Source organism: Hyla sarda, chromosome 11 (genome assembly GCF_029499605.1).
Source record: "Hyla sarda isolate aHylSar1 chromosome 11, aHylSar1.hap1, whole genome shotgun sequence".
Lineage (NCBI taxonomy): Eukaryota > Metazoa > Chordata > Amphibia > Anura > Hylidae > Hyla > Hyla sarda.
Window position 1 is genome coordinate 46,690,330 of NC_079199.1, and position 26,050 is coordinate 46,716,379.

Genomic DNA, 26,050 nt, shown 5'->3' on the forward strand with positions numbered 1-26,050 from the left:
CCATTTTCCTTACGAGCAGAGAGCTTCAAAGTTAGAAAAATGTAAAATTTTCAAATTTTTCATCAAATTTTGGGATTTTTCACCAAGAAAGGATGCAAGTTACCACAAAATTTTACCACTATGTTAAAGTAGAATATGTCACGAAAAAACAATCTCTGAATCAGATTGATAACTAAAAGCATTCCAGAGTTATTAATGTTTAAAGTGACAGTGGTCAGAATTGCAAAAAATGGCTGAGTCCTTAAGGTGAAAAAGGGCTCAGTCCTTAAGGGGTTAAGGATGAAAGTATTGGGCGCTCTTAAAGGGGTACTCCACTGGCACGCGTTCTGAACGCTGTGTGCGTGCTGTGGGGGTTGGCCACACCCCTTTGAGACGTCAGGAACTCGCCCCTTCAATGCAAGTCTGTTGGAGGGGGTGTGGCGGCTGTCACGCACCCTCCAATAGGCTTGCATTGAGTGGGCGAGTGCCTGATGTCACCAGGGGGCATGGCCAACCCCCGAAGCACGCACACAGCGTGTTCTAAATGTTCCGAATGCTGACCAGTGAAGTACTCCTTTAGGTGTTTCATTCAGTCCCCTTGCTACAAGTGTATATAATCCAACCCCTCAGTGGTCCTGTAATAGGATGCTGTAACAAGTCAGTTCCTGAAATGTCTTAGGGTACGTTCACACTACGGAATTGCCGCGCAATTCTGCGGCCGCAATTCCGCGGTGTGAAGTTTAACATTAGTGTGAACGGGTCTCCGCAAGACCCGTTCACACTGCGTAATTTGAGTGTTGTGCGCAAAGAAAGAACATGTTCTATTAAAAAAATCTTAATCCTTCCAGTACTTTTTAGGGGCAGTATACTAAAGAGAAATCCAAAAAAGAAATGCATTTCCTCTGATGTCATGACCACAGTGCTCTCTGCTGACCTCTGCTGTCCATTTCAGGAACTATCCAGAGCAGGAGAAAATCCCCTTAGCAAACATATGCTGCTCTGGACAGTTCCTAAAATGGACAGCAGAGGTCAGCAGAGAGCACTTTGGTCATGACATCAGAGGAAATGCATTTCTTTTTTGGATTTCTCTTTAGTATACAGCCCCTAAAAAGTACTGGAAGGATTAAGATTTTTTTAATAGAAGTGATTTACAAATCTGTTTAACTTTCTGGCACCAGTTGATTTAAAAAAATATATAAATTCCACGGGAGTACCCCTTTTTAAGTGCCATATTGCCGGAGCAGATGTATGGCCAGAGTCCTCTTCTTCCACCATTAGCAGCTGAGTGCAGGTCTTCTGTTAGGTCAGTGTTTCCCAACCAGGGTGCCTCCAGCTGTTGCAAAACTACAACTCCCAGCATGCCCGGACAGCCTTTGGCTGTCCGGGCATGCTGGGAATTGTAGTTTTGCAACAGCTGGAGGCACCCTGGTCGGGAAACACTGTGTTAGGTAGTTATCTCTGTGGGTTCTTCATTCTTAGACCTCTATCTATGGAATATCATCATGGCATTGCAACATTCTGGCCTCCTGTTTCTTGCTTCATGACCTTGGTAGATGTCTTGGATTCAGTGATGCCAAATGTTACTTGTGCCCAGAGTTATTTGTGTCTTTAGGGATAAATATTTTCCATGGTTTGTCGCTGGGAATCTGTTCTGCAGCTCAACCGTCCTGTTATAATATCTAAACATCTCTAAGGTTTAACTGTTACGCTCGAAATGTTATGGAATTTTTCCGGAACTATATTTAGAGAAATAGAATGTTCTGTTGTGGCCACGCTGTACAAGGAAGATCTGCTCAGTTCCCACGTATGAGATTTGCCTAGTTACCCCTGTATGGGAGCAGATCTATATCCACATATGAAATCCGCTCACGGTTTATTCTGCTTCCTCTGTTTTATCAAGTTTTTGATGGAAACGAGAGGTGCAGTCTGCTCTTTAGGCATGATCTTGCTCATATCGGTAGTGATCAGGTTAATGTGGTTCTTCAGGATTTTTTATATTGATGGCTTATACTTATGATACTTCATCCATATCCACTTTAATAGGGTCAGCTGATAATATGGGCTATGATGCTTTGCCTTTTCTTTACTTACCGGGCAAAGGTAAACATTTTACAGTTGATAGAGACTATATAAGTTATTGAAACTGGACCCATTGAACTGAATGGAAAGAGCCTTAAAGAAGTTATCCAGGAAAAAACTTTTTTTTATATATCAACTGGCTCCAGAAAGTTAAACACATTTGTAAATTATAGAAATATATATTTTAGGGCTCAGGGTTTGAGACAACTGGACAGGTTGTGTTTCAAGTAATATTTCAATTTATTGATTATATATAGTGTGACAATAAGATATAAGATAAAATGTAAATAGCAGCAACTGCGTCTCACAGGGCGCAGCACCAACTATTAAGAACTATACCATATGTATAGTACAGTATATAAAATATAAAAATATATTTGTAAAAAATATAAAATATAGAGACCACCATAAACATATATAGAGAGAGGGATCTGGATTGGAAAGTCTTAGTCCATCCACAATGGTCAATAATCTCCTCTCTTAAAAAAGTCCTGCTAATATAGACAGATTCCGGTTTTGTAGTAACCAATGGCAACCATAAGGTTAGTAACCCGTAGCAACCGTTCAGATGAGTCCGGCTATTGTGGTAGTTAGCACTTCAACGTTTAAGTAGAAGATATATTTGCTATTTGTAGACAATATTCAACATAAACAGCTAGTGTGCAGTCACTGTTAATAGAAGTAATTTAATAGAAGTAATTTACAAATCTGTTTAACTTTCTGGATCCAGGTGATATGAAAAAAAATTAAAGTTTTTTCCTGGAATACCCCTGAACAGTGTGCCTCCAGCTGTTGCAAAGCTACAGCTACCAGCATGCACGGACAGCCTTTGGCAAATCTGCACCACTGTGTCTAGAGGAGAATATCTGTGCAATGCAATCTATCATGCCACAGTATCATTATACTATGAGGAATAAAACACTATACGATATTAGGGATATAGGGCCACAATAGGTTATTGCTGTGATACTCTGGCTCTGTGTTGTGTCCTTTAGAGATGCTTATCATCTTTGACAAGAGACGGATTGCTTGTCTATTTTTGCAGTTTTGAAGAGTTAAAGGCTCATTGTCTGCACTCTTATCCATTGCCTAAGGGAAACTACGCTCTCCATTTACTTCACCATTTGAAAGTTATGTTGTCATAAAGTGGACATTGACTTATCGCTTGTTATGTCAAAGAGCAGAGACGTGACCCTGTGTTAATGTATAGTCGTAATAGGGTGGACAGCTTTAAAGCTTGTATTAGGATACTGTAGTTCTTAGGCTTCATGCTGCACTATTACCACCATATGTGAACCCTTCCCTAATGGGGGAATCCGTCTGAATGGTCGTCAGATGTGTTGTGGATACGTGTGGGAGCTCAGATAACACGAAGGCTCTTTTGGCAAGGTAATGTAATAATCTCATATGTATTGATGACCTATTTACTAGGGATCCACCGATATCGATTTTTTTAGGGCCGATACTCTGTGGAGGTTAGGGCCGATAACTTATACCGATATTCCGGTATAAGTTAACGGCTATTTATCCCCCCGGCGATACCACTGCAGTTCATTGATTTAAAGCGGGCGCTTTAAATCAATGAACTGCAGCAGCTTTTGCGGTGCCAGAGACCGCCGCCGCCCGCTTCTCTCCCCCTGCCTGTCCTGAGTCCTATCACCGCCACCGCGAGCACCCCCACCACCACCGCGAGTGCCCCCACCACCGCGCCGCACCCCACACCACACCGCCCTGGCCAGAGATCGCCGCCGCCCAGTTGCCTTCCCCATTCCCGGTTTTATAATTACATTTTCCCGGGCTCTGGGTCCGCGCTACTTCTGGCTCCGGCGCCGTCCTCCTGAGCTGTCACTGTGCGCACTGACGGTGACGTCGCATTGAGGACGTCACTCGTCATTGCACCGCACAGCGTAACACAGGACGCTGCAGGAGCCAGAAATAGCGCAGACCCAGGGCCCCGGGAACAGGTAATTATAAAACCGGGGATGGGGGAGGCACTAGGGCAGTGGCTGCGGCGGTCTCTGGCCGGGGCGGTGCGGGGGCCGTGGCATTATTGGCAAGGTAATTGCAGATACCGATAACGTCCAAAATAGTGAATATCGGCCGATAATATCGGCCAAACCGATAATCGGTTGATCCCTACTATTTACCTATCACAATCCATAGCCTTGTGTAATGCTATAGCAGTAGTACGCAATCTATGACTTTACAATTCCCAGCATGCCTGGAGAGCCAAAGGCTGTAGTTTTGCACAAGCTGGAGAGCCGCAGGTTGGTGAATACTGTGCCACAGGTTACACATGTTGATATCATCATATGTTATGTCACAATTAAGGGAAAGTAATTCAATAATCCAAGGAAATCGCACAGAAGATATGAGATCACAGACATTGATGGAGAAGGATGCATTGACCGGAACGCCAGACCCCTTCAAGGTTGTCTTAGAGGTGTTACTAATCGTATAGTCATATTGTCTGGAAACACTTTAACCTTTGACTCACGTCCTCAGGGCAAGACTTCCAGGCAGCGTGCTGATCAGACCCAGCCTAGTGTTATGTCTGCGCTCCCTCTGCTGCCGGCCTCTTATTGCTGGATAGGCAGAATCTTCCTGGATTGGATTTTTTCCCCCTATAAAATTGATTTACAGCGGAAAGAATAGAATTATCATTTTGCTGCTGGAACTGAGACAAATAGACCTTGGTTTACGTTCTGTTCTGTGCGGTTTATATGCTGTATGTGCAGTCTACTGCTTTCCTTTATTCTGAGCTTTTAACATAAAGCTGCTTACAGCTTCCTAACAAATGAATATTTAACCTTGTCATACATGTTAGAGAACTTTTCTTCACATAAAATTGTCACTATTACAATGCAGAACTGCTAGTTTGGTGCCACTGAATTGTATCTGACTCTCAGCAGTGCGAACGCTGATATGTACACACGCCTATCCTAGCGCAATTTGTTCTCAAGAGCCAGCGGTGTGCACAAAGCCTCAACTTTCATCCTTGTGAGCTGTATTCAGGGAATTATTAGCTTTAGATATAATATTCAGCATATTTATTGAATGAATCATTATGTTAATGCATTTGAACATCTTAGGATAAAAGTAGTATACAGAAAATAGAGAATAGGTATACAGGCCAAGAAGTTCGGAGTTGCCCATGTCTTCACCTCAGCCCAAACAGTAACTATATGGCAGGAACTCAGTGCCTGTGCGTCCATGGTCCAGCTTCCTGTGCGGTTCTATATTTGGGGACTGGTTTTATAGGTTATTTAAGGGGTTTGCCCATATTGACAACTTTTATTTGATCCACAGGTGGTATCTTCTCTCTGGAAAGTACAGGGTGGGCCATTTATATGGATACACCTTAATAAAATGGTAATGGTTGGTGATATTAACTTCCTGTTTGTGGCACATTAGTATATGTGAGGGGGGGGGGGGGGAACTTTTCAAGATGGGTGGTGACCATGGCAGCCATTTTGAAGTCAGCCATTTTGAATCCAACTTTTGTTTTTTCAATAGGAAGAGGGTCATGTGACACATCAAACTTATTGGGAATTTCACAAGAAAAACAATGATGTGCTTGGTTTTAACATAACTTTATTCTTTCATGAGTTATTTACAAGTTTCTGACCACTTATAAAATGTGTTCAATGTGCTGCCCATTGTGTTGGATTGTCAATGCAACCCTCTTCTCCCACTCTTCACACACTGATAGCAACACCGCAGGAGAAATGCTAGCACAGGCTTCCAGTATCCGTAGTTTCAGGTGCTGCACATCTCGTATCTTCACAGCATAGACAATTGCCTTCAGATGACCCCAAAGATAAAAGTCTAAGGGGGTCAGATCGGGAGACCTTGGGGGCCATTCAACTGGCCCACGACGACCAATCCACTTTCCAGGAAACTGTTCATCTAGGAATGCTCGGACCTGGCACCCATAATGTGGTGGTGCACCATCTTGCTGGAAAAACTCAGGGAACGTGCCAGTTCCGAGCATTCCTAGATGAACAGTTTCCTGGAAAGTGGATTGGTCGTCGTGGGCCAATTGAATGGCCCCCAAGGTCTCCTGATTTTACCTCCTTAGACTTTTATATTTGGAGTCATCTGAAGGCAATCGTCTATGCTGTGAAGATACGAGATGTGCAGCACCTGAAACTACGGATACTGGAAGCCTGTGCTAGCATTTCTCCTGCGGTGTTGCTATCAGTGTGTGAAGAGTGGGAGAAGAAGGTTGCATTGACAATCCAACACAATGGGCAGCACATTGAACACATTTTATAAGTGATCAGAAACTTGTAAATGAATCATGAAAGAATAAAGTTATGTTAAAACCAAGCACATCGTTGTTTTTCTTGTGAAATTCCCAATAAGTTTGATGTGTCACATGACCCTCTGCCTATTGAAATAACAAAAGTTGGATTCAAAATGTCCGACTTCAAAATGGCCGACATGGTCACCACCCATCTTGAAAAGTTCCCTCCCCCTCACATATACTAATGTGCCACAAACAGGAAGTTAATATCACCAACCATTCCCATTTTATTAAGGTGTATCCATATAAATGGCCCACCCTGTAGAGAACTTGGCTATGTTTGGCAGTCCTATAGAGTTGAATTCATTAAAACAGGCAGTCACAATGCCATTCTTTTCTTTGGATCTCTCTGATCAGACGTTTTATCACCTATGCTGTAAATAGGTGATATGTTGTAATTTTGGGAAAACATTTTCAAAGGATTTAAGATGTTAGCTTAATTGACTATATACCGTATTTTTCACCATATAAGACGCACCCAATTTTAAAGGATGAAAATCTAGAAAAAAAGATTGTGAACCAAATACAATGTAAAGTATAGGACAGTGATCTTCAACCTGCGGACCTCCAGATGATGCAAAACTACAACTCCCAACATGCCCGGACAGCTGTTAGCAGTCCGGGCATGCTGGGAGTTGTAGTTCTGCAACATCTGGAGGTCCGCAGGTTGAAGACCACTGGTATAGGAGGTAATACTTGCGTGTCCCCGCCGCTCCGGACCCGTCACCGCTGCCTCGGATGTCGCCCTCCATCGCTGTCGCCGCGTCCCCAGGGTGTCCCCGTCGCTCCGGAACGTCTCTTCTGCCCGGTATCCTCGCTCTCCGTCGCTGCCATCACGTCTCTATGCAGCACACCGCTCCTATTGGATGACGGGAGGGCATGCGCGACAACGTGATGACGACGAAGGAGAGCGCCGGGATCGGAGCAGACACCGAGAAGTCGGGAAGGTCCCTCCCGGTGTCCTGTAAGCTGTTCGGATGCCGCGATTTCACTGCGGCAGTCCGAAACAGCCCAACTGAGCAGCCGGGTTAGTGTCACTTTCACTTCAGACGCGGCCGTCAGCTTTGATCGCCGAGTCTGAAGGGTTAATACAGGGCATCACAGCGATCGGTGATGTCCTGTATTAGCCGTGGGTCCCAGCCGTTGATGGCCGCAGGTACCGCCGCGATAGGACAGGGTTTAATGTGTATTTGCCGTATAAGACTCACCAACTCCCCCCCCCCCCCCCCCCCCCCCCCAGTTTTGTGGGATAAAAAGTGCGTCTTATATGGCGAAAAATACGCTAATAGTACACTTAAAGGAGTCGTCCAGTTTAGTAAACCCAGTTTCATATGCCCAAAGAAGTCGTCCAGCTCCCAAGATGCAATAAAAGAAGTATTCTTTATTGATCCAGCAGATAGGATTGACACACAGAAGCAGAAGCGTCTGACGCGTTTCGCACAGGACGTGCTTATTCGTAGACAGTTTCATATGCCCTATGAAATGATTCCACTGTTCAGGATCTTTATCTCGTGGCCATCCTAGAAAGCTGTTACAAAGAGTATCTATCTCTCTGGAGGACCCATCCTGTTCTGCATTACACAGATAACCCATTATTGTGAATGGACACTGTGTAATACTTCATTTCTCCTGCGATGGTGCTGTGGGAAAACTGAACAGTTACTGCCAACCTTACAGCTGATTGCTGGAGATTCCACTGGGTTCTGTGGATTTTTAAGAGATATTTCTTTTTAAGTAAGGAATTATTCGTAAGCATAGACCCCATTAAATGGATATTTGGTGGTGCAGTGATGGTCAGTTAGCTAGGTCAGAGGTCTTAGTGCTTGAGATCTGGAACCCCCACATATGTCTATTTTCAGTCCAAAGATTGAAATTAGTGAGAGTTATGGCAAACCTATCCAGTTTACAACTAGTTGCTCATCTAGTGTATGTATTCCCCTCAGTTTTTGGTCCTCCACGAGAGATAGCTGACTTCTCAGAAAGTATCTTCTGTTAATTAAGTTATGACAGAAGACTAATAACTTATTGTGGATTTTAAAGAGGTACTCCTGTGGAAAACAAATGTTTTTAAATTATCTGGTGCCAGAAAGTTATACAGATTTGTAAATGACTTTAAAGAAGTACTTCCAGTTCTTATCAGCTGCTTTATGCTCCAGAGGAAGTTGTGTAGTTTTTTTCCAGTCTGACTACAGAGCTCTCTACTGCCACCTCTGTCCATGACAGGAACTGTTCAGAGTAGGAGCACATCCCCATAGTAAACCTCTGCTGTCTTAGACAGGCAACTTTCTGGCAACATTTTTTTTTCCAACGAAGTACCCCTTTAAGAGCTGGTTTCATTACTGCAGAAGTTGTAGTTTTGTGGCCCATCATTAAAGGTGAGAGAACCTACAGTAAGATTAGCCAAACCAGAATCTAATGAATTGACTGTTAGATTTTTTTTTATTCTTGAAAAAGTTTTTCTTGGCTATGGCCATTCCAGACTCTGGGGAATCAGAAGACTTGACTTTTACAAGACTAGATAAATCAACGGTTGATTCATGAGTTAGTTTTGTCAAGTCTAACCATAGATTCATTCATCTGTTCCCAGCAATGAGAACTTTCATGGGTATAATTGAAAATCAACCCAAAAAGTCAGATGCCAGTTGAAACTTATAGACCCCTTTTTCTATATCCTTAAAAAAAAAAAAAAAAAAAAAAAATAATAATAATTTTGATATATATGTATGTACTGGATCCACCCCAAAAGGTATTATGTGGTATTGTATTGTTTTCTATTGTACTTAAAGGGGTACTTCGGTGGAAATATATATATATATATATATATATATATATATATATATATATATAACAATTGTCATATAAAGCAGCACCTCCTTGTATCCAGGTGATTGGGTGCAAGCCCTTGAACCTTGGTGCTCCGGTCCTCTTTAGATATAAATGGATGTAGGCAGCACACCAAAATGGGTGAAAAAATAAGTGCTTTTATTCCAAGGAAGATTGACAACGTTTCAGCGATCTCTCACCGCCATTTTCAAGTGATTTACAAGTGATACAAGCGGGGTTAAATACCTCCCCGAATCAGTGACATCATCAACATTTACATATCATGTGACATCTGACATGTTATAAACAAAGTATAAACTATACAAACCAATAAGTACAAACATGATCAATTTAGTGTATTCAATTCTGTGGTATAAAGTGTATACATCCCTGTATTCCGATCGCCAATCACTAATAGGATCGGATTGTGATATATATGTACAATTATAACAGTGATCGTGTAAACAAAACAAGTAAAAGAGGGGTTAAAAGATGTTACCCAATCAAGCAAACCCGTTTGCTTAGCCGGCCTCTTAGCAAACGCGCCATGATCCACAAACCCGAGTCCACATGGGACGCCGGGATCTACTTCCGGTGTAACCGGAGTTCAACCAATCATAGTAACGGCGTCCCTGGTAGTCATAGAGACATCCCGACCTGTCAGATAAACAGTGACTTGCGCATCGCGGCCAAGCTCCGTGGCTCTCAGCGCATGCTCAGTGTATATATAGGTGTTCACCAGCGCCATATTAGTTCAGGGCAAATGAATATTAAGTCATATAGTGAACTGCTGGCAAAGCACTTCACTCAATTACCAAATGTATAGTAGGAATCCTATTATTCCAATATTGTAACCCTGCACACATGCTAGAAAACAATCAAGGGACCTGGACACTTGCCCTCTGTTATGCACCGCACAGATCTGGGTGCGACTTATGGAATCCATAGGGTCCCAAAGTACGCTTGTCCCTACCAGATTGGTAAAAGCCTCACCTTCTGGCTGTCAGGATACTCTACCAGACCGTTCTTGTCAATACAGAGGTGTCCAACGGCAACCCATCATACACGTGACAATCATACCAGGGTACAACATTAGTACTAGATAAATTAGGAAACATAAGAGATATGTGTCTTGCGGTATCAATATTAATGTAGGGGCGCCGTCACTATACTGGTAAAAATTAAACAAATATAGAAAAAATAAGTAAAAAATGAAAATTTTATATAAAAAATAGAATGCGGATCCATGTTGAGGTACTCGGTTCTTTTCTCTGGGTTGCTTGATTTTAACGTCGATGGTATATACTTCATGATTTCTGAAATTTAAGACGACAAGTATTAGTAAATAATATCACTTGTAGAATACATAATCACACTGAACATAACCTTACACTGGGACTCAACAACAATTATCTCATCATCATCCTTGGCGTAACTACAAATTCTACGTTCAGACCATTTGGTTTAAGTGAATTGAGGTCATATATCCACCTCAATTCTCTTTTTTGTAATGCGGCGACCCTATCTCCACCTCTCTTTGGTGGTGGAATATGATCCACCACCATACACTTCAAATCCTGTTCTCGATGTCCCGCTTCCAAAAAATGCTTGGACACCGGTAAATCGACTCTCCCTTTGCGTATAGAATATCTATGTTGATTCAGTCTTACTTTAAACTCACATTTTGTCTCTCCAATATAAATGAACCCACAGGGACACCATAGAATATAGACCACAAAATCACTCTCACAATTAAGATAGAATTTTATAGGATAAGCTTTGCCTGTTTGGGGGTGCATGAATGTATTCCCCTTTTGCATATACCTACAGTTCACGCACCTCCTACAGGGGAATACATTCACGCACCCCGAAACAGGCAAAGCTTATCCTATAAAATTCTATCTTAATTGTGAGAGTGATTTTGTGGTCTATATTCTATGGTGTCCATGTGGGTTCATTTATATTGGAGAGACAAAATGTGAGTTTAAAGTAAGACTGAATCAACATAGATATTCTATACGCAAAGGGAGAGTCGATTTACCGGTGTCCAAGCATTTTTGGAAGCGGGACATCGAGAACAGGATTTGAAGTGTATGGTGGTGGATCATATTCCACCAACAAAGAGAGGTGGAGATAGGGTCGCCGCATTACAAAAAAGAGAATTGAGGTGGATATATGACCTCAATTCACTTAAACCAAATGTCTGAACGTAGAATTTGTAGTTACGCCAAGGATGATGATGAGATAATTGTTGTTGAGTCCCAGTGTAAGGTTATATTCAATGTGATTATGTATTCTACAAGTGATATTATTTACTAATACTTGTCGTCTTAAATTTCAGAAATCTTGAAGTATATACCATCAACGTTAAAATCAAGCAACCCAGAGAAAAGAACCGAGTACCTCAACATGGATCCGCATTCTATTTTTTATATATCATTTTCATTTTTTACTTATTTTTTCTATATTTGTTACATTTTTACCAGTATAATGACGGCGCCCCTACATTAATATTGATACCGCAAGACACATATCTCTTATGTTTCCTAATTTATCTAGTACTAATGTTGTACCCTGGTATGATTGTCACGTGTATGATGGGTTGCCGTTGGACACCTCTGTATTGACAAGAACGGTCTGGTAGAGTATCCTGACAGCCAGAAGGTGAGGCTTTTACCAATCTGGTAGGGACAAGCGTACTTTGGAACCCTATGAATTCCATAAGTCGCACCCAGATCCGTGCGGTGCATAACAGAGGGCAAGTGTCCAGGTCCCTTGATTGTTTTCTAGCATGTGTGCAGGGTTACAATATTGGAATAATAGGATTCCTACTATACATTTGGTAATTGAGTGAAGTGCTTTGCCAGCAGTTCACTATATGACTTAATATTCATTTGCCCTGAACTAATATGGCGCTGGTGAACACCTATATATACACTGAGCATGCGCTGAGAGCCACGGAGCTTGGCCGCGATACGCAAGTCACTGTTTATCTGACAGGTCGGGATGTCTCTATGACTACCAGGGACGCCGTTACTATGATTGGTTGAACTCCAGTTACACCGGAAGTAGATCCCGGCGTCCCATGTGGACTCGGGTTTGTGGATCATGGCGCGTTTGCTAAGAGGCCGGCTAAGCAAACGGGTTTGCTTGATTGGGTAACGTCTTTTAACCCCTCTTTTACTTGTTTTGTTTACACGATCACTTTTATAATTGTACATATATATCACAATCCGATCCTATAAGTGATTGGCGATCGGAATACAGGGATGTATACACTTTATACCACAGAATTGAATACACTAAATTGATCATGTTTGTACTTATTGGTTTGTATAGTTTATACTTTGTTTATAACATGTCAGATGTCACATGATATGTAAATGTTGATGATGTCACTGATTCGGGGAGGTATTTAACCCTGCTTGTATCACTTGTAAATCACTTGAAAATGGCGGTGAGAGATCGCTGAAATGTTGTCAATCTTCCTTGGAATAAAAGCACTTATTTTTTCACCCATTTTGGTGTGCTGCCTACATCCATTTATATATATATATATATATATATATATATATATATTTTTTTTTTTTTTTTTAAATCAACTGGTGCCAGAAAGTTAAACAGATTTGTAAATTACTTCCATAAAAAAAAATCTTAATCCTTCCTGTACTTATTAGCTGCTGAGGAAATTCTTTTCTTTTTGGAACACAGTGCACTCTGCTGATCACGAGCACAGTGCTCTCTGCTGACATCTCTGTCCATTTTAGGAACTGTCCGGAGCAGCATATGTTTGCTATGGGGATTTTCTCCTACTCTGGACAGTTCTTAAAATGACAGAGATGTCAGCAGAGAGCACTGTGCTCATGATGTCAGCAGAGAGCTCTATGTTCCAAAAAGAAAATAATTTCCTCTGTAGTATTCAGCAGCTAATAAGTACTGGAAGGATTAAGATTTTTTAATAGAAGTAATTTAAAAATATGTTTAATTTTCTGGCACCAGTTGATAAAAAAAAAAAAAAAAAAAAAAAAAAAAAAGGTTTTCACCAGAGTACCCCTTTAACTCTTTCTGCAGTCATCCATAAAATGTTGTAGTGGAGCTGGCAGATCATGTTCACATATAGAGCTGGTTTCTGAACATAAAGTGCTTCAGTGCTTCTGCCGCATTCATGGCTTTGCGGCAGTAAAACTTTACAAGCTGCTTCTACCTTGACAGTGATGGCGGATTTCTTTTTTTTTCTCTCTTTTTTTATTACTTAAGAAAAATAAAAAATTGACCGTGCAGAACCAAGATGTGCTACGTGGGACCTGTTAAAATATTTCTCCCTAACATAAAAGAAACAAAAATCACAAAAAAAAACCACCACAGCAATGCCTCACATGAAATTACTACAACTCTGTACAACCTCCAAGTTGTATGGTGCTGTATTGGGCACCTATGGATTTCTGTATGCCTTTGGTTTAATATGGCCTACATAATCTTGTCCTCTGATGTGCTATCACAAAGCATAACTTTTGGGAAAAATCCTGGGAGCAGGAAGAGTTAATGAGGTTATCCAGCATAAGGTGATTTTAGTACGTACCTGGCAGACAGTAATGGACATGCTTAGGAAGGATCTGCACTTGTCTTGGGCTAAATGGCTATGCTGTGAGATTACCATAACACTAGCTTTCTGTGAACTTCTATTTCCTGTTTTCAGTTTTCTTGTTTGCCTACAAATCCCATGATACCATTTTCCTCCTTCCCACACATCAGCCACCCCACCCATTGGCACATAAATGAGCTGCAGACCTGTGGTTTTCAATCAGGGTGCCTCCAGCTGTTGCATTACTTGCAGATTGCTCTCTCCACCCATTGAAGCAGACAGGCTCCCTATCATCAGCTGACTAGTGAGTCAGGTCTCGACTGCATTGCAAGCTGGGAAAAATCCGAGACAGCAGTCATTTTGTATGCTGTTAAAAATAAATATTGGGATGAAAATCACAGAATAATTGTGAGAAAACCATCACACACAGGTACAGACACTATATTATGGATTACACTAACTTTACAGCCCCTGTAGCATAGTCAAATAAAAAAAATTCCTGGAATACCCCTTTAAGCAGCTCGGACCCACCTCCTTCACACTTGGTAAGAATTAAACGACGCAGGACGTATATACGTCCTCCGCCAACTCCCGCGATATGCCGCGGGGTCACGCGGTGTCCCTACGTCATATCGGGTAGGTCCCGGCGGTTGACCCACTATCAACCGCCGGGACCCGCGGCTAATACAGGACATCACCGATCGCGGTGATGCCCTGTATTAACCCTTCAGACACGGCGATCAAAGCTGACCGCCACGTCTGAAGTGAAAGTATCCCGGCTGCTCAGCCGGGCTGTTCGGGACCGCCGCGGCGAAATCGCGGCATCCCGAACAGCTTACAGGACACAGAGAGGGCCCTTACCTGCCTCCTCGGTGTCCGATCGACGAATGACTGCTCCGTGCCTGAGATCCAGGCAGGAGCAGTCAAGCGCCGATAACACTGATCACAGGCGTGTTAATACATGCCAGTGATCAGCATGAGAGATCAGTGTGTGCAGTGTTATAGGTCCCTATAACAGACCTGTCCCTATAACAGACCTGTGTCCCTATAACGACAAAATCAAACCTATATAAATAGGGTATCATTTTAACCGTTTTTACCGAAATATGCACTGCGTAGAAACGGAAGCCCCCAAAAGTTACAAAATGGCGTTTTTTCTTCGATTTTGTCGCACAATGATTTTTTTTTTCCCTTTCGCCGTGAATTTTTGGGTAAAATGACTGATGTCACTGCAAAGTAGAATTGGTGACGCAAAAAAGAAGCCATAATATGGATTTTTAGGTGGAAAATTGAAAGGGTTATAATTTTTAAAAGGTAAGGAGGAAAAAACGAAAGTGCAAAAACTGAAAAACCCTGAGTCCTTAAGGGGTTAAAATGACTTCCTTGTATGGAGCGACATTGCACTCCATGTTTGCAGTACAGCACCCTGCACACAGCTCTGCAGTGTGCTTGAGGCCTATAGGTGGGCAAACATTAGATCAGTGTTTTCCAACCCTGGGTGCCTCCAGCTGTTGCAAAACTACAAATCCCAGCATGCCCGGACAGCCTTTGGCTGTCCGGCCATGCTTGGAGTTGTAGTTTTGCAACAGCTGGAGGCACTCTGCTTGGGAACACCCTGCATTAGATGAGCGTTGATTCATCGAAGTCCTACATTTGCCCTGTTCTGCCAAATGGCAATATTTTTTTTTTCTGGGAAAGCAGAAAAAGTTGCAGTCTTGTAAAATTTGGGGAACAGCTAGGCACAGTAACTAACAACATCTTCCCATTTCTTCCAGGAAAGAGACAGATCCATCATTTGGGAGTCCAGCTGCAACTCAACAAACACTGTTTGGACACCGCCTTCAACTTCTTCAAAATGGCCGTCAGCAAGCACTTGACCCGCGGTAGGAAGATGACGCATGTTATAGCCGCCTGTCTCTACCTGGTCTGTAGGACAGAAGGAACTCCTCGTATCCTTTTCATGTCGCTCTAACAAGCCGCACAGTTGTTTTCCTTTTTGTTAAGTATTTTCTATGTGAGAGTGTTTTGCACCTTCCTGAGCTATCAATGCTTTATTAGGCCACTACCTGTCAGAGTAAACATTGTTCAGTCCGCCTCGAACAATACCTGCTACTTCTCACCTCTTGTTATTTTTACATTAAGTGTGGCAGTCTATTCTTTTTCTTACTCGAGCTGGAAAATCCAGTCTCCTGAGGCTCCTGTTGTACAAAGAGATGTAGGAGGCAGCTATTTTAGTATCGCTGTGTGGAGACAGATCCCAGCTCCCTCATATACATATTGCAGTTACTGAGGATCTGCGTGAGGTTTCTCAAGGCCATTGTCCAGGGAAAACCAAGACATATTGTTGATAGAAGCCCCTTGGACTGAAGCTGTAGTAACGCCTCCCATCTACTCCCCGATAATCGGATTAACCGTGTCTATTAATTGTCCTTGTCTGCGGCCGGCTGCCAGTGTCGGAGACCTCTTGTAGAGGTGGACATTTTGGCTTGACGGGGTTAATTGTAGAACTGGGTAAAAACCACAGAAGCTCATTGTAGACAGCGTCCTCACAGTTTGGTATAGAAATGCACAGACTTCTCTCCCAGAAATAAAACTCTTTGCTGGGAAATCAAATATTTCAAGTTCTTAAAGTGTGGGCCCAGCTTTTTATTTCACTTTATTTTTTTAGGGTTCGCTATTGAAATGCTATATTTTGAACCCATCCTTACAAAATGTGGTTCTTTCTGTAAAGATGCATGAGGTCTTCCTTGTGTTTTTATCTATCTGTGCCGTATCCAGGCAATGTTAAAGGGGTTCTCCACCATAAGGTGATTTTAGTATGTACCTGGCAGGCAGTAATGGATATTCTTAGGAAGGATCTGCGCTTGTCTTGGGGTTAAGTGGCTATGTTGTGAGATTATCATAATATTGTGGCTAGCTTTTTGTGGACTTCCGTATTTCCTGTTTGATTTTTTCTTTACTACAAATCCCATAATTCTATTTTCCTCCTTCCCACACATCAGCCACTCCACCCATTGAAACATAAATGAGCTGCAGACCTGTGGTTTTCAATCAGGGTGCCTCCAGCTGTTGCATTAGTTGCAGATTGATCCCTCCACCCATTGAAGCAAACAGGCTCCCTGTCATCAGCTGACTAGTGAGTTAGGTTTTGGCCACATTGGAACCTGGGAAAAATCTGAGACAACAGTCATTTTGTATGCTGTTATCAATAAATATTGGGGTGAAAATCACAGAAGAATTGTGAGAAAACTGTCACACACAGGTACAGTCACTATATTATGAACTACACTAACTTTACAGCCCCTGTAGCATAGTCAAATAAAAAAAAATTCCCGGAATTTTCTATAGCTGTCAACCAACGGTCTTACCTTCCAAGGGAAATAAGCTACTGCCAGACACCTCTAGCAATGTTTTTTCTCCGGCAAGAAAATCAGAAAAATTATGGAGCACTCACCCCGATTATTAAACTTCAACAGATGCGTTTTTTCATGCTTGACATCACACGATACAGTACGGAGCAGGACATACAGGTGCGGACACGAGGCAGGGGCTGACAGACAAACGGAGGAGCTATGTTTTTTCTCCCTTGAAAGCAAAAGGTTTGAACGTTGATATTTAAATTAGACCTATAAGCAGGAAAATAGTGGTCTAAATAAGCACATGGCTAGGTAGGGCTTGTCTTATTTGCATAATAACCAAAAAGGCAAATATCTTGGCTATGGAAAGGACTATGGAGAGTAAAGAAGGTATGTCTTGAATCCTGATGACTAGTCCTATTTAGCCCATGTGCTTATTTACACCGGGTTTTCTGCTGACAGGTCTGCTTTAAAGGGGTACTCCGGTGCTCCAGCATTCTGAACCCTCCCTCTATGGGAGGGGGCGTGGCTGTTGTCACGACCACTGCCACAGGACCCCGGCGTTTGTTTAGAACAGTGTTTCCCAAACGCGGTCCTTAAGCATCATGTTTTCATGTTTTCTGGATTTCCTTAGTCTTTCACAGGTGATACAACTGTGGTGATGCCCGATTCACTGACCATAATTATATCACCTGTGAAAGACTAACGAAATCCAGAAAACATGACCTGTTGGGGGTGCTTGAGGACCGCGTTTGGGAAACACTGGTTTAGAACATTGGGTGCTGCAGGAGATCGCAGGGGGCCCCAGGGGCAGGACCCCCGCAGTCAGACATCTTATCCCCTAACCTTTGGATAGGGAATAATAGGTCTAACAGTGGAGTACCCCTTTAACATGTCTGACCCTTTTTGCTTGATAAGGCAATCTAAATCCAGCAAAAAGATGTAAAGCCAGCACAAGAGTTTTTTCCATCCTGGAGCTTTTCTTCTTCTCCTCCTCCTTCTCCTTCCTGCAGTGAGACCACTGGGCAGGTCACAGAGCATGCCCACAACACTCTCTCCCTTTAATGTAGGCTTTTGAAGGGGTCTCCTGAAAATACCATTCGCCGCAATATAACATTTGACAGCAGAAGCCAACATACATTCTAACTAACCAGAACAGACTCTGCTCAGATCTAGGCTGAGTTGGCACTGTGCACCAAAGAAGTAGAAATAATGCTTGGCAGCTGTCAGGCCTCCTCTAATTTGCATTGGTAGTCAGATATATCCAGGCGGAGAACCACTTTAAATGATGACAATGTGAAATCTTTCAAGCCCTTCATTAGACTTATGTGTATAATGTGTAGATTTGTATTGGCTTCCCAAAAGCAAGATCGAGTCTGGCTTTTGCTTGTCTTCCTCATTGACATGCTCTTCTCTTAAATCTTATGTCACGGTGTTGTTTGTTTTTTAGCAGTCACGTCTTCTTGCCCTGTCCTTCTCTCCGGATTCCCAGCCTCATTTAGCTTGTCTTGATGTATTGCATTAAAGTTTCCCCTAAGCAACAAAGCATTTACATGTCTCTGTGCAATTACTTTGCATACGGTAAATCTTACTGCTGATTTAACTGTTTCCAGCTTCCGGGCATTGCTGTCACCACCGGCCTGTGTGTATAGAGGTAGCACATTACCTTTCTTGTATCTTTCAGGACATCTGTCACTACAGCTGCACCAGAAGGGAAGGCCGGTCATCCATTACAGTACATTGTTGTCAGGCTTTTTGAAGGTTTATTAGATTGCATCTCCTCATCTGCTGATGCCGTAGCCAGTTGTTTTGTGGGCAGAACTAAATCTGTAGCTTTGTAACTAAATAATTTCTCTGTTCAGAGACAAAAAAAAACGTGGCAGATCTATAGTCTGAATCCATGTCCAATTTTTGCTACATAGGGGTTTAAAGGGGTACTCCGAAGATTGCTCCATGCTGATGACTCGTGATACATGGGCTGGAGTATTGTGATGCCCCACCTCCTCAATGCAAGTCTATGGGAGGGGGCGTGACATCACAATACTCCGGCCCCTGTTCACTTGCAGTGCTAGGATCCTGGGTTTGGACCTGACCAATGACTATCTGCCTGGAGTTTGTATGCTCTCTCCTTATTTTTTTGTAGATTTCCTTGGAATATTCCTCCTATGAAACTGACCCTAATATGTGTGCATTAGAGACTAGGATTGTGAGCCCCTCTGCGGACAGGGAGTGTTCTAATTGGTGACAATCTCTGTACAGCACTGCACAATATGTCATTGCTTTTGAAGTACCCAGAATTAGTAAATATTATTTTCAATTTTGCTGGAGACCTAGATTTCATATTATTACCTCTAAAGTGTTCTTGAATACTGACACAGATCACAACTCTTTTTTTATATGAGCCGATAGGTGGATAGTCACTGACCATTCATTTTCCATTCCAAACCTTCACCGACATGGTCAGCTCCTCACCTAATTTCCACAGACTTTTCTTGAAAAAGCAATGTGGAAATACATCAAATGTTTTACTTCCCTTAACGGACAATTCAAGTGGTCAGGACAATGGTTGTGGTAGGATACTTCAGGATTTTGTCAGAATAATGCATCTGCGAACTGAAAGAATAACGATGGCACTCACCGGCGTCCCTCATACCTATGCTGTTGTCGGCTGGTTGTCACCAACAAAGAGTCACCGTTCTATCATCCCCAGTGAGTGCCATCGTCATTCTTTCAGTTCGCATTTCATGTATATTTTCCTGGTTGAGCACCCCGGTGGATTGTATATGGCTCAAGTGTCCATGAACTCTGTATGATTGTTAAGCAGGATCACTACGGGGGGCTGTGCCGAACGCTTTACCTATTGCATCTAGAATAATGTATCTTATTTCAAAATTCTTTACTTTAAAAAAATATATATAAAATATTTGTAATTGTATGACGAGTGCTTGTATGATATGGTGTTATTGGCATCCTTGCAGCACAAAGTATCGTATTAAGACTGTTTTCCGTGCCCTTTGGATTGTGAGATTTTTCTGCACCCAGTTGGAGGATCACAGGAGCTACTAGGTGACTGTGTTCAAGTGAGGGTTGGGGGGGGGGGGGGTCCCTTTTTAGGAAGAGAGGACTACAAGAGTCATCAAAAAACTCAACTATACAAGGTTATTTAGATTGCTAACTGGCTCTCTTGTGAGTCAGGGTAACACTAGGTAGCGCCTCTCTGCTTCGTTTTTATTTCAGCGTCTCTTAACAGCAGTTTGGGGGTCGCCTTTAAAGTGGGCCTGTTGGCAAGAAAACATTGGTGTAATAAGTAAGCACATGGCTAGATAGGGCTAGTCACCAGGATTCCAACATAGTTTTTTTTTTTATCCCCATAGTTTTTTCTAGTGCAGGCCTCTCTTATCTAGTGCAGGCATAGGCAACCTTCGGCACTGCAGATGTTTTGGACTACATCTCCCATTATGCTTTTGCAGCATTTTGATTGAAAGAGCATCATGGGAGATGTAGTCCAAAACATCTGCAGTGCTGAAGGTTGCCTATGCCTGATCTAGTGGCTATCAGAACAATGGGGTAGGTGGATGTGAGCATGCCAAGGGGTGAAATAAAGAAGACATTGGCTGGACTTACCTGAACTCTTGCCACGTTGAAGAACGCCCCTTGGGCACTTGAGCCTCATTTGCTAATAACAAAAAAGTTTATATAATAATATAATAACGGAAAGGACTATATATTATATATATAGAGAGAGAACTTATGCCCATAATCTTGATGACTAGTCCCATCTAACCATGTGTTTATTTATACCTGTTTTTGTCTGCTGACAGGTCCGCTTTATGCGCACACTATTTAACTCTGGGAGTAAAACTTCCTCTTTGGACCAGCGCTCTTTCTACTCCTTGGTAAATGGAACAGGAATGATGAATCGGCGCTTATTTCCGTGGCGATTTGCAGGCGAAGTAGATGCTAAAATTCAACATCCTATTGACATGGGACTTAGTCATTGGTCAGGCAAAAAAAAAAAACATTAAAGGGTAGCTCCCACCATCCAAATTATTTTTTTTTTGCTTGCCCGTTCCCCTCCCCCCCCACCCCCCCCCCCCCCCCCCCCCGCTACGGCACTAGCCCGTACTAGGACTGGAGAACATGGGTGTCTGCCTTAGGCTTATCTCTTGAGGACAAATCATGGGAGGAATAGCTGTGCCCAAAAATGTTTTACATTTTATTTTATTTCCTTCATTGTAAAAAGAGTAAGTACGGCTACACTGTTATCCGCAGCATCTGAAGAGGAGAAAAACAGTGTAGATTGTGTGGTGTCAGATCAATAGTATTTGATTAAACTAATAATTACCTGCATCGCTCATCGCCACCTGGTTATTGCGCTCGCCTGTCCTTTACCCCCTTATTCCAGATATGCCATCTTATTTTGTCTTGTGTTTTATTTATTTATTTTTGTGTAAAGACTGCTTGGAGAATTGCTGTTGGGATTTATGCATCACCTTAGGAGAGCCCACTTGTTTTACATTTCCCATTTCTTCTATCTAAGGTTTAATAAAAGCCATTTCAGTGCAATTGTGCAGAGACCGGCTTTGCAATTGAAATTAGATTGGGAGGTTCCTGACTTTTTCACAGCCGAAGATATTTTCTTCGGCTCAAGGGAAATAAAAAAAAAAAAACAAAGGAAGAAGACACAGATCAACAGCAGTGCTATTTTCTATTTATTATGAAGCCATATTAAGCCTGAGAAACGGATCACTCTTTCTATGTACTGGAGTAAATCAGTCATTGTACTGTGTTAGTGTACTTTGTCATTCTGGACACGTGAGTTTACACACGTATGGGTCAGCTGTAACATAAAACATTAAAAGGGGCATTACGGTTATGTAAGACTCATCCCCTATCCTGTGGAAGAATCTGATCGTGAAGGTCTGACTGCTGGGATCACATACAATCTTCAGAATGGGGCTCATCTCCTAGTGCTCCGCCCCCACCTTCTGGTAGTGATGGCCCAATCAGCCAATCATCGGATGAGGTGGGGCAACGCTTTGGCAGACCAAGGTGGGGGCCGAAGAGATAAGAGATGGATCCCAGAGGGCCAAAAAGGGCCAAATTGTGATGACTGGATCAGAACATCTCTAAAATGGCAGATCTTGTGGACCGTATCTGGTATGTAGTGGTTTGTACAAGTACCAAAAACTTTTTGTCCAGACTGCTACCCCTATTTCTCAGTCATGTAATCTCTCTGTCTTTTGATTGGTGCTCTAATACTGGGCTTCTGATGATTTGCACAACCATCCATTTTTTTTCATTTTTAAGTGGCGGTTGCTTCAAAGATGATGGGCTGCAGGTATTGGAATAGGTTTCAGGACAGTACTCTTACGAATGTCCAGTATCAGGTACTGGTATTGGGGCATCACTAGTAACTACCAAATGTAGTCCAAGGAAGGACAACTGAAGTAAGTGCAGAGGAGGACAACAGAGATAATTAATAGAATGGGAGGATTACAAGGCCTAGACAGGTTTTCAAGCTTGGGGTTATTTCATTTGGAGAAAAGACGTCTTAGGGGGATCTGATCACCATGTACAAATATATGAATGGACAGTACAGAGATCTTTCTATTGATCTTTTTATACATAGGCCGGTAACCACGACAGGGGGCATCCTCTACATCTAGAGGAAAGACGATTTCACCATCATCACAGACAGCGATTCTTTACTGTAAGAGCAGTGAGACTATGGAACTCTCTGCCACATGATGTTGTGATGTCTGACTCAATAAACAAGTTCGAGGGGGGCCTGGGCATTTTTCTGGAAAAGTATGAAATAAAAGGTTATGGATACTAGATTTATGTGGCTAGAACTCCTGGAATTTATTCTCATGCCATATTGTGGTCAGCAAGGAATTGTTCCCCTCTCAAGGGGCAATTGGCATTAGCCTTCTTTTTTATTTTATTTATTTTTTAGCCTTCATCTGGATCATCACAGTAGGTTTCTAGGTTGTACTTGGACTCATCTTTTTTTTTTCATCCTTACAAACTATAAGGCACAGCATCATAGGCACCTAAGCTCATGGATGTGTACAGGAGTAGTATAAATTGCAAAAAGTTTCTCAGAACACACAGGGCATTTCAGTTTTCTTTAAATGGGTTTATGGTGCTGCAGACTGAGACCGGTCGACCATCGGAATTGCTTACTGTAAGCACATAAGCATCAAAACTAGACTATTAAGCAATTGAAAAAGTAAGCCTTGTGTGATGAATTAAGATTTCTTTTACATCATGTGGCTGGCTGGGTGTATGTGCATTGCATACTTGTAGAAAAGATATAACCTGGATGCACCATGAGAAGAAGGCAAGCCGGAGGAGGAGGGAGTGTGATGCCATGTAAACATTGTACACAGATCAGGGTGTTGACTCCAAACTCCCCAGCCAGACCTCAATCTGATCGAGCACCTGTGTCATGTGTTGAAAAAAAAAATCCATGGAGGCCGAACCTTACAATTTAAAGGGGTACTCCACCCCTATACATCTTATCCCCTATCCATATAGGGGATAAGATGTCTGATCGCGGGGGTCCCGCCGCTGTGGACCCCCGCAATATAGCATGCGTCACCCACCTGTTTCTGGTCCGGAAGCGCTGGAGTGTCTGGGTCCCGACCACGGGAACGGAAGTTCATGACATTCCGACTCCGCCCCCGTGGGATGTCACGCCCCGTCCCCTCAATGCAAGTCTATGGGAGGGGGCGTGACGGCCGTCACGCCCCCTCCCATAGACTTGCATTGAGGGGACGGGGCGTGACATCACAAACTTCCGTTCCCATTGTCGGGACTCGGACCGTTCAGCGCTTCCGGACCAGAAACAGGTGGGTGCCACATGCTATATTGCGGGGGTCCCCAGCGTCGGGACCCCCGCGATCAGACATATTATCCCCTATCCTTTGGATAGGGGATAAGATGTCTAGGGGTGGAGTACCCCTTTAAAGGACCTGCTGACATCTTGGGGCCTGCACAATATTGGGCAGGTGCTTTTCATGTTGTGGCTGATTGATTGTCGTGGAAGAAACATTAAAGGGGTTATAATACTATACCTTGCTGGCCTGTCTTTAGGATAAGCCACTGATGTTTGGTCAATGGGGTTTCAGCTTTGCTCAGCAAAAGAGACGGGTGCTGCATCACCTCCATTGTTTCCATACGCATAGTGCCTGTACGGTCAACCATAGCAGGCTTATTATGAGGATAGTAGAGGTGCTAGTGCACACTGGGCGGTGTAGTTGTCATCTCTTACTATGTCTTGCCCTCTTTTTAAATTTCCTGTTTTCCGTGATGGACACAGTGTTCACCTCCTTTTCTGGGCAGTAACATCATAGGTTTGCTAGGATTTTAGGATCTAAAAGTAATTTCCCTTGAGCCAAGCTCTGCTTTTCTGATAACTTTTAGTTTTGCCCTGAGGAAGCGTACTTTACAGTCTGATGAACTGGCTCATGGACAGTAACACGTATTTGGCAGGGAACCTCGGCAGCTGATGTTTTCAGCGATCCCTCCCTCTGTTTCAAGGTTGCGGTACAGGCCCATCTGCTAATTCTCCTGGCATAGGGAGTGTCCAGCTTCACCCCGAAGTCATTGAAAGAGACAAGTGCGTATTTGATCTAAGCAGCTGGACATTTCAGATAAGGACAAAATAATACATGTAGAACATTTTACCATATGAGTGATATGTATGATATGCTTGTGTCAAGTCATTATCTAAACACTGCTCAGAATGATACATAAAAGGGTTTAAGAGATCAGAAAAAAAATGGTAGCTTTCTTCCAAAAACTGCCCCCTCCCCTTGTCTGAGTTTCTTGTGGTATTGCTGCTCATTCCTATTAATCCCAACACCTTTTTTTTACTTTTTAAAAATCACAACATTTATTATGTTGCAATTAAAAATATTTAACATGGTGGACGCCATGATGCAATTCAAAAATGAAGGCTTGTGCAATACATAGGAGAACTTGAGGTCTGCTAACAAAATAGTACGGCTATAACATTATTCAATGCAATACAACCATTGTATCTTTACAAAGTGCTTCTACTGCTGGGTAAACATAATAGTAGGCTCATTTTTCCCCTCAAATATAGTCACACAAGTATATAGGGCTGGGCGGTATACCGGTTCATACCGAATACCGAAATTTTTGTGCTGCACGATATGAATTTTTCCCATACCGCAATACCGGTTTGGCCCCTCCCCCTTGGGAATGAATTATCAGCCCAGCGCTGCGCTGTACCCACATCGGGGAACTAATCATATGTGACCTGCCAGCGCTGTTCTACTCCCCCGAAATCATGTTACCCGCCAGTGCTGTTCTGCTCCCCCCAAATCAGGTTACCCACCAGCGCTGTTCTGCTCCCCCCCCCCCAATTAATTATCAGCCCAGCGGGGTACTACTCACATATGTCACCCGCAAGCACTGCTCTCCTCCTCTTTGTTGCGGGCCGCCTGCGCTGGAACTCACTGTACGCCAGTGGTCTCCAACCTGCGGACCTTCAGATGTTGCAAAACTACAACTCCCAGCATGCCCGGACAGCTAACGGCTGTCCAGGCATGCTCGGAGTTGTAGTTTTGCAACAGCTGGAGGTCCACAGGTTTGAGACCACTGCTGTACGCTGTATCCCTATGCCCGGGCTGCAAAAGATAAACAAAATAAACTTTAACTTACCTACGTCGGCCTCAAGCTGTTCCTGGGGACTGGAATGTCGGACAGCTGTTCCGCCCCGGCCAGTGATAGGTTAAACGCACTGTCATGTAAGAAGCCGACTTCTTACATGACAGTGGGCTCAGCCTATCACTGGCCGGGGCGGAACATCGCTGCGGCCGGTGATAGGCTGACAGCTGTCCGACGTTCCTGTCCCCAGGAACAGCTTGAGGCCGACGTAGGTAAGTT

The 26,050-nt window shown here is 43.0% G+C and overlaps 1 protein-coding gene across 1 annotated transcript in view; it reads left to right on the forward strand.

The window, feature by feature from the left end:
- The window catches only part of BRF1 (BRF1 RNA polymerase III transcription initiation factor subunit), a 379,514-nt gene that overhangs the window by 46,447 nt on the left and 307,017 nt on the right, over nucleotides 1–26,050 (forward strand). Inside the window, exon 3 of the mRNA XM_056544927.1 lies at nucleotides 15,548–15,721. Coding sequence (XP_056400902.1) covers nucleotides 15,548–15,721 — 174 coding nt within the window. The remainder of the gene's footprint in view (nucleotides 1–15,547; nucleotides 15,722–26,050) is intronic.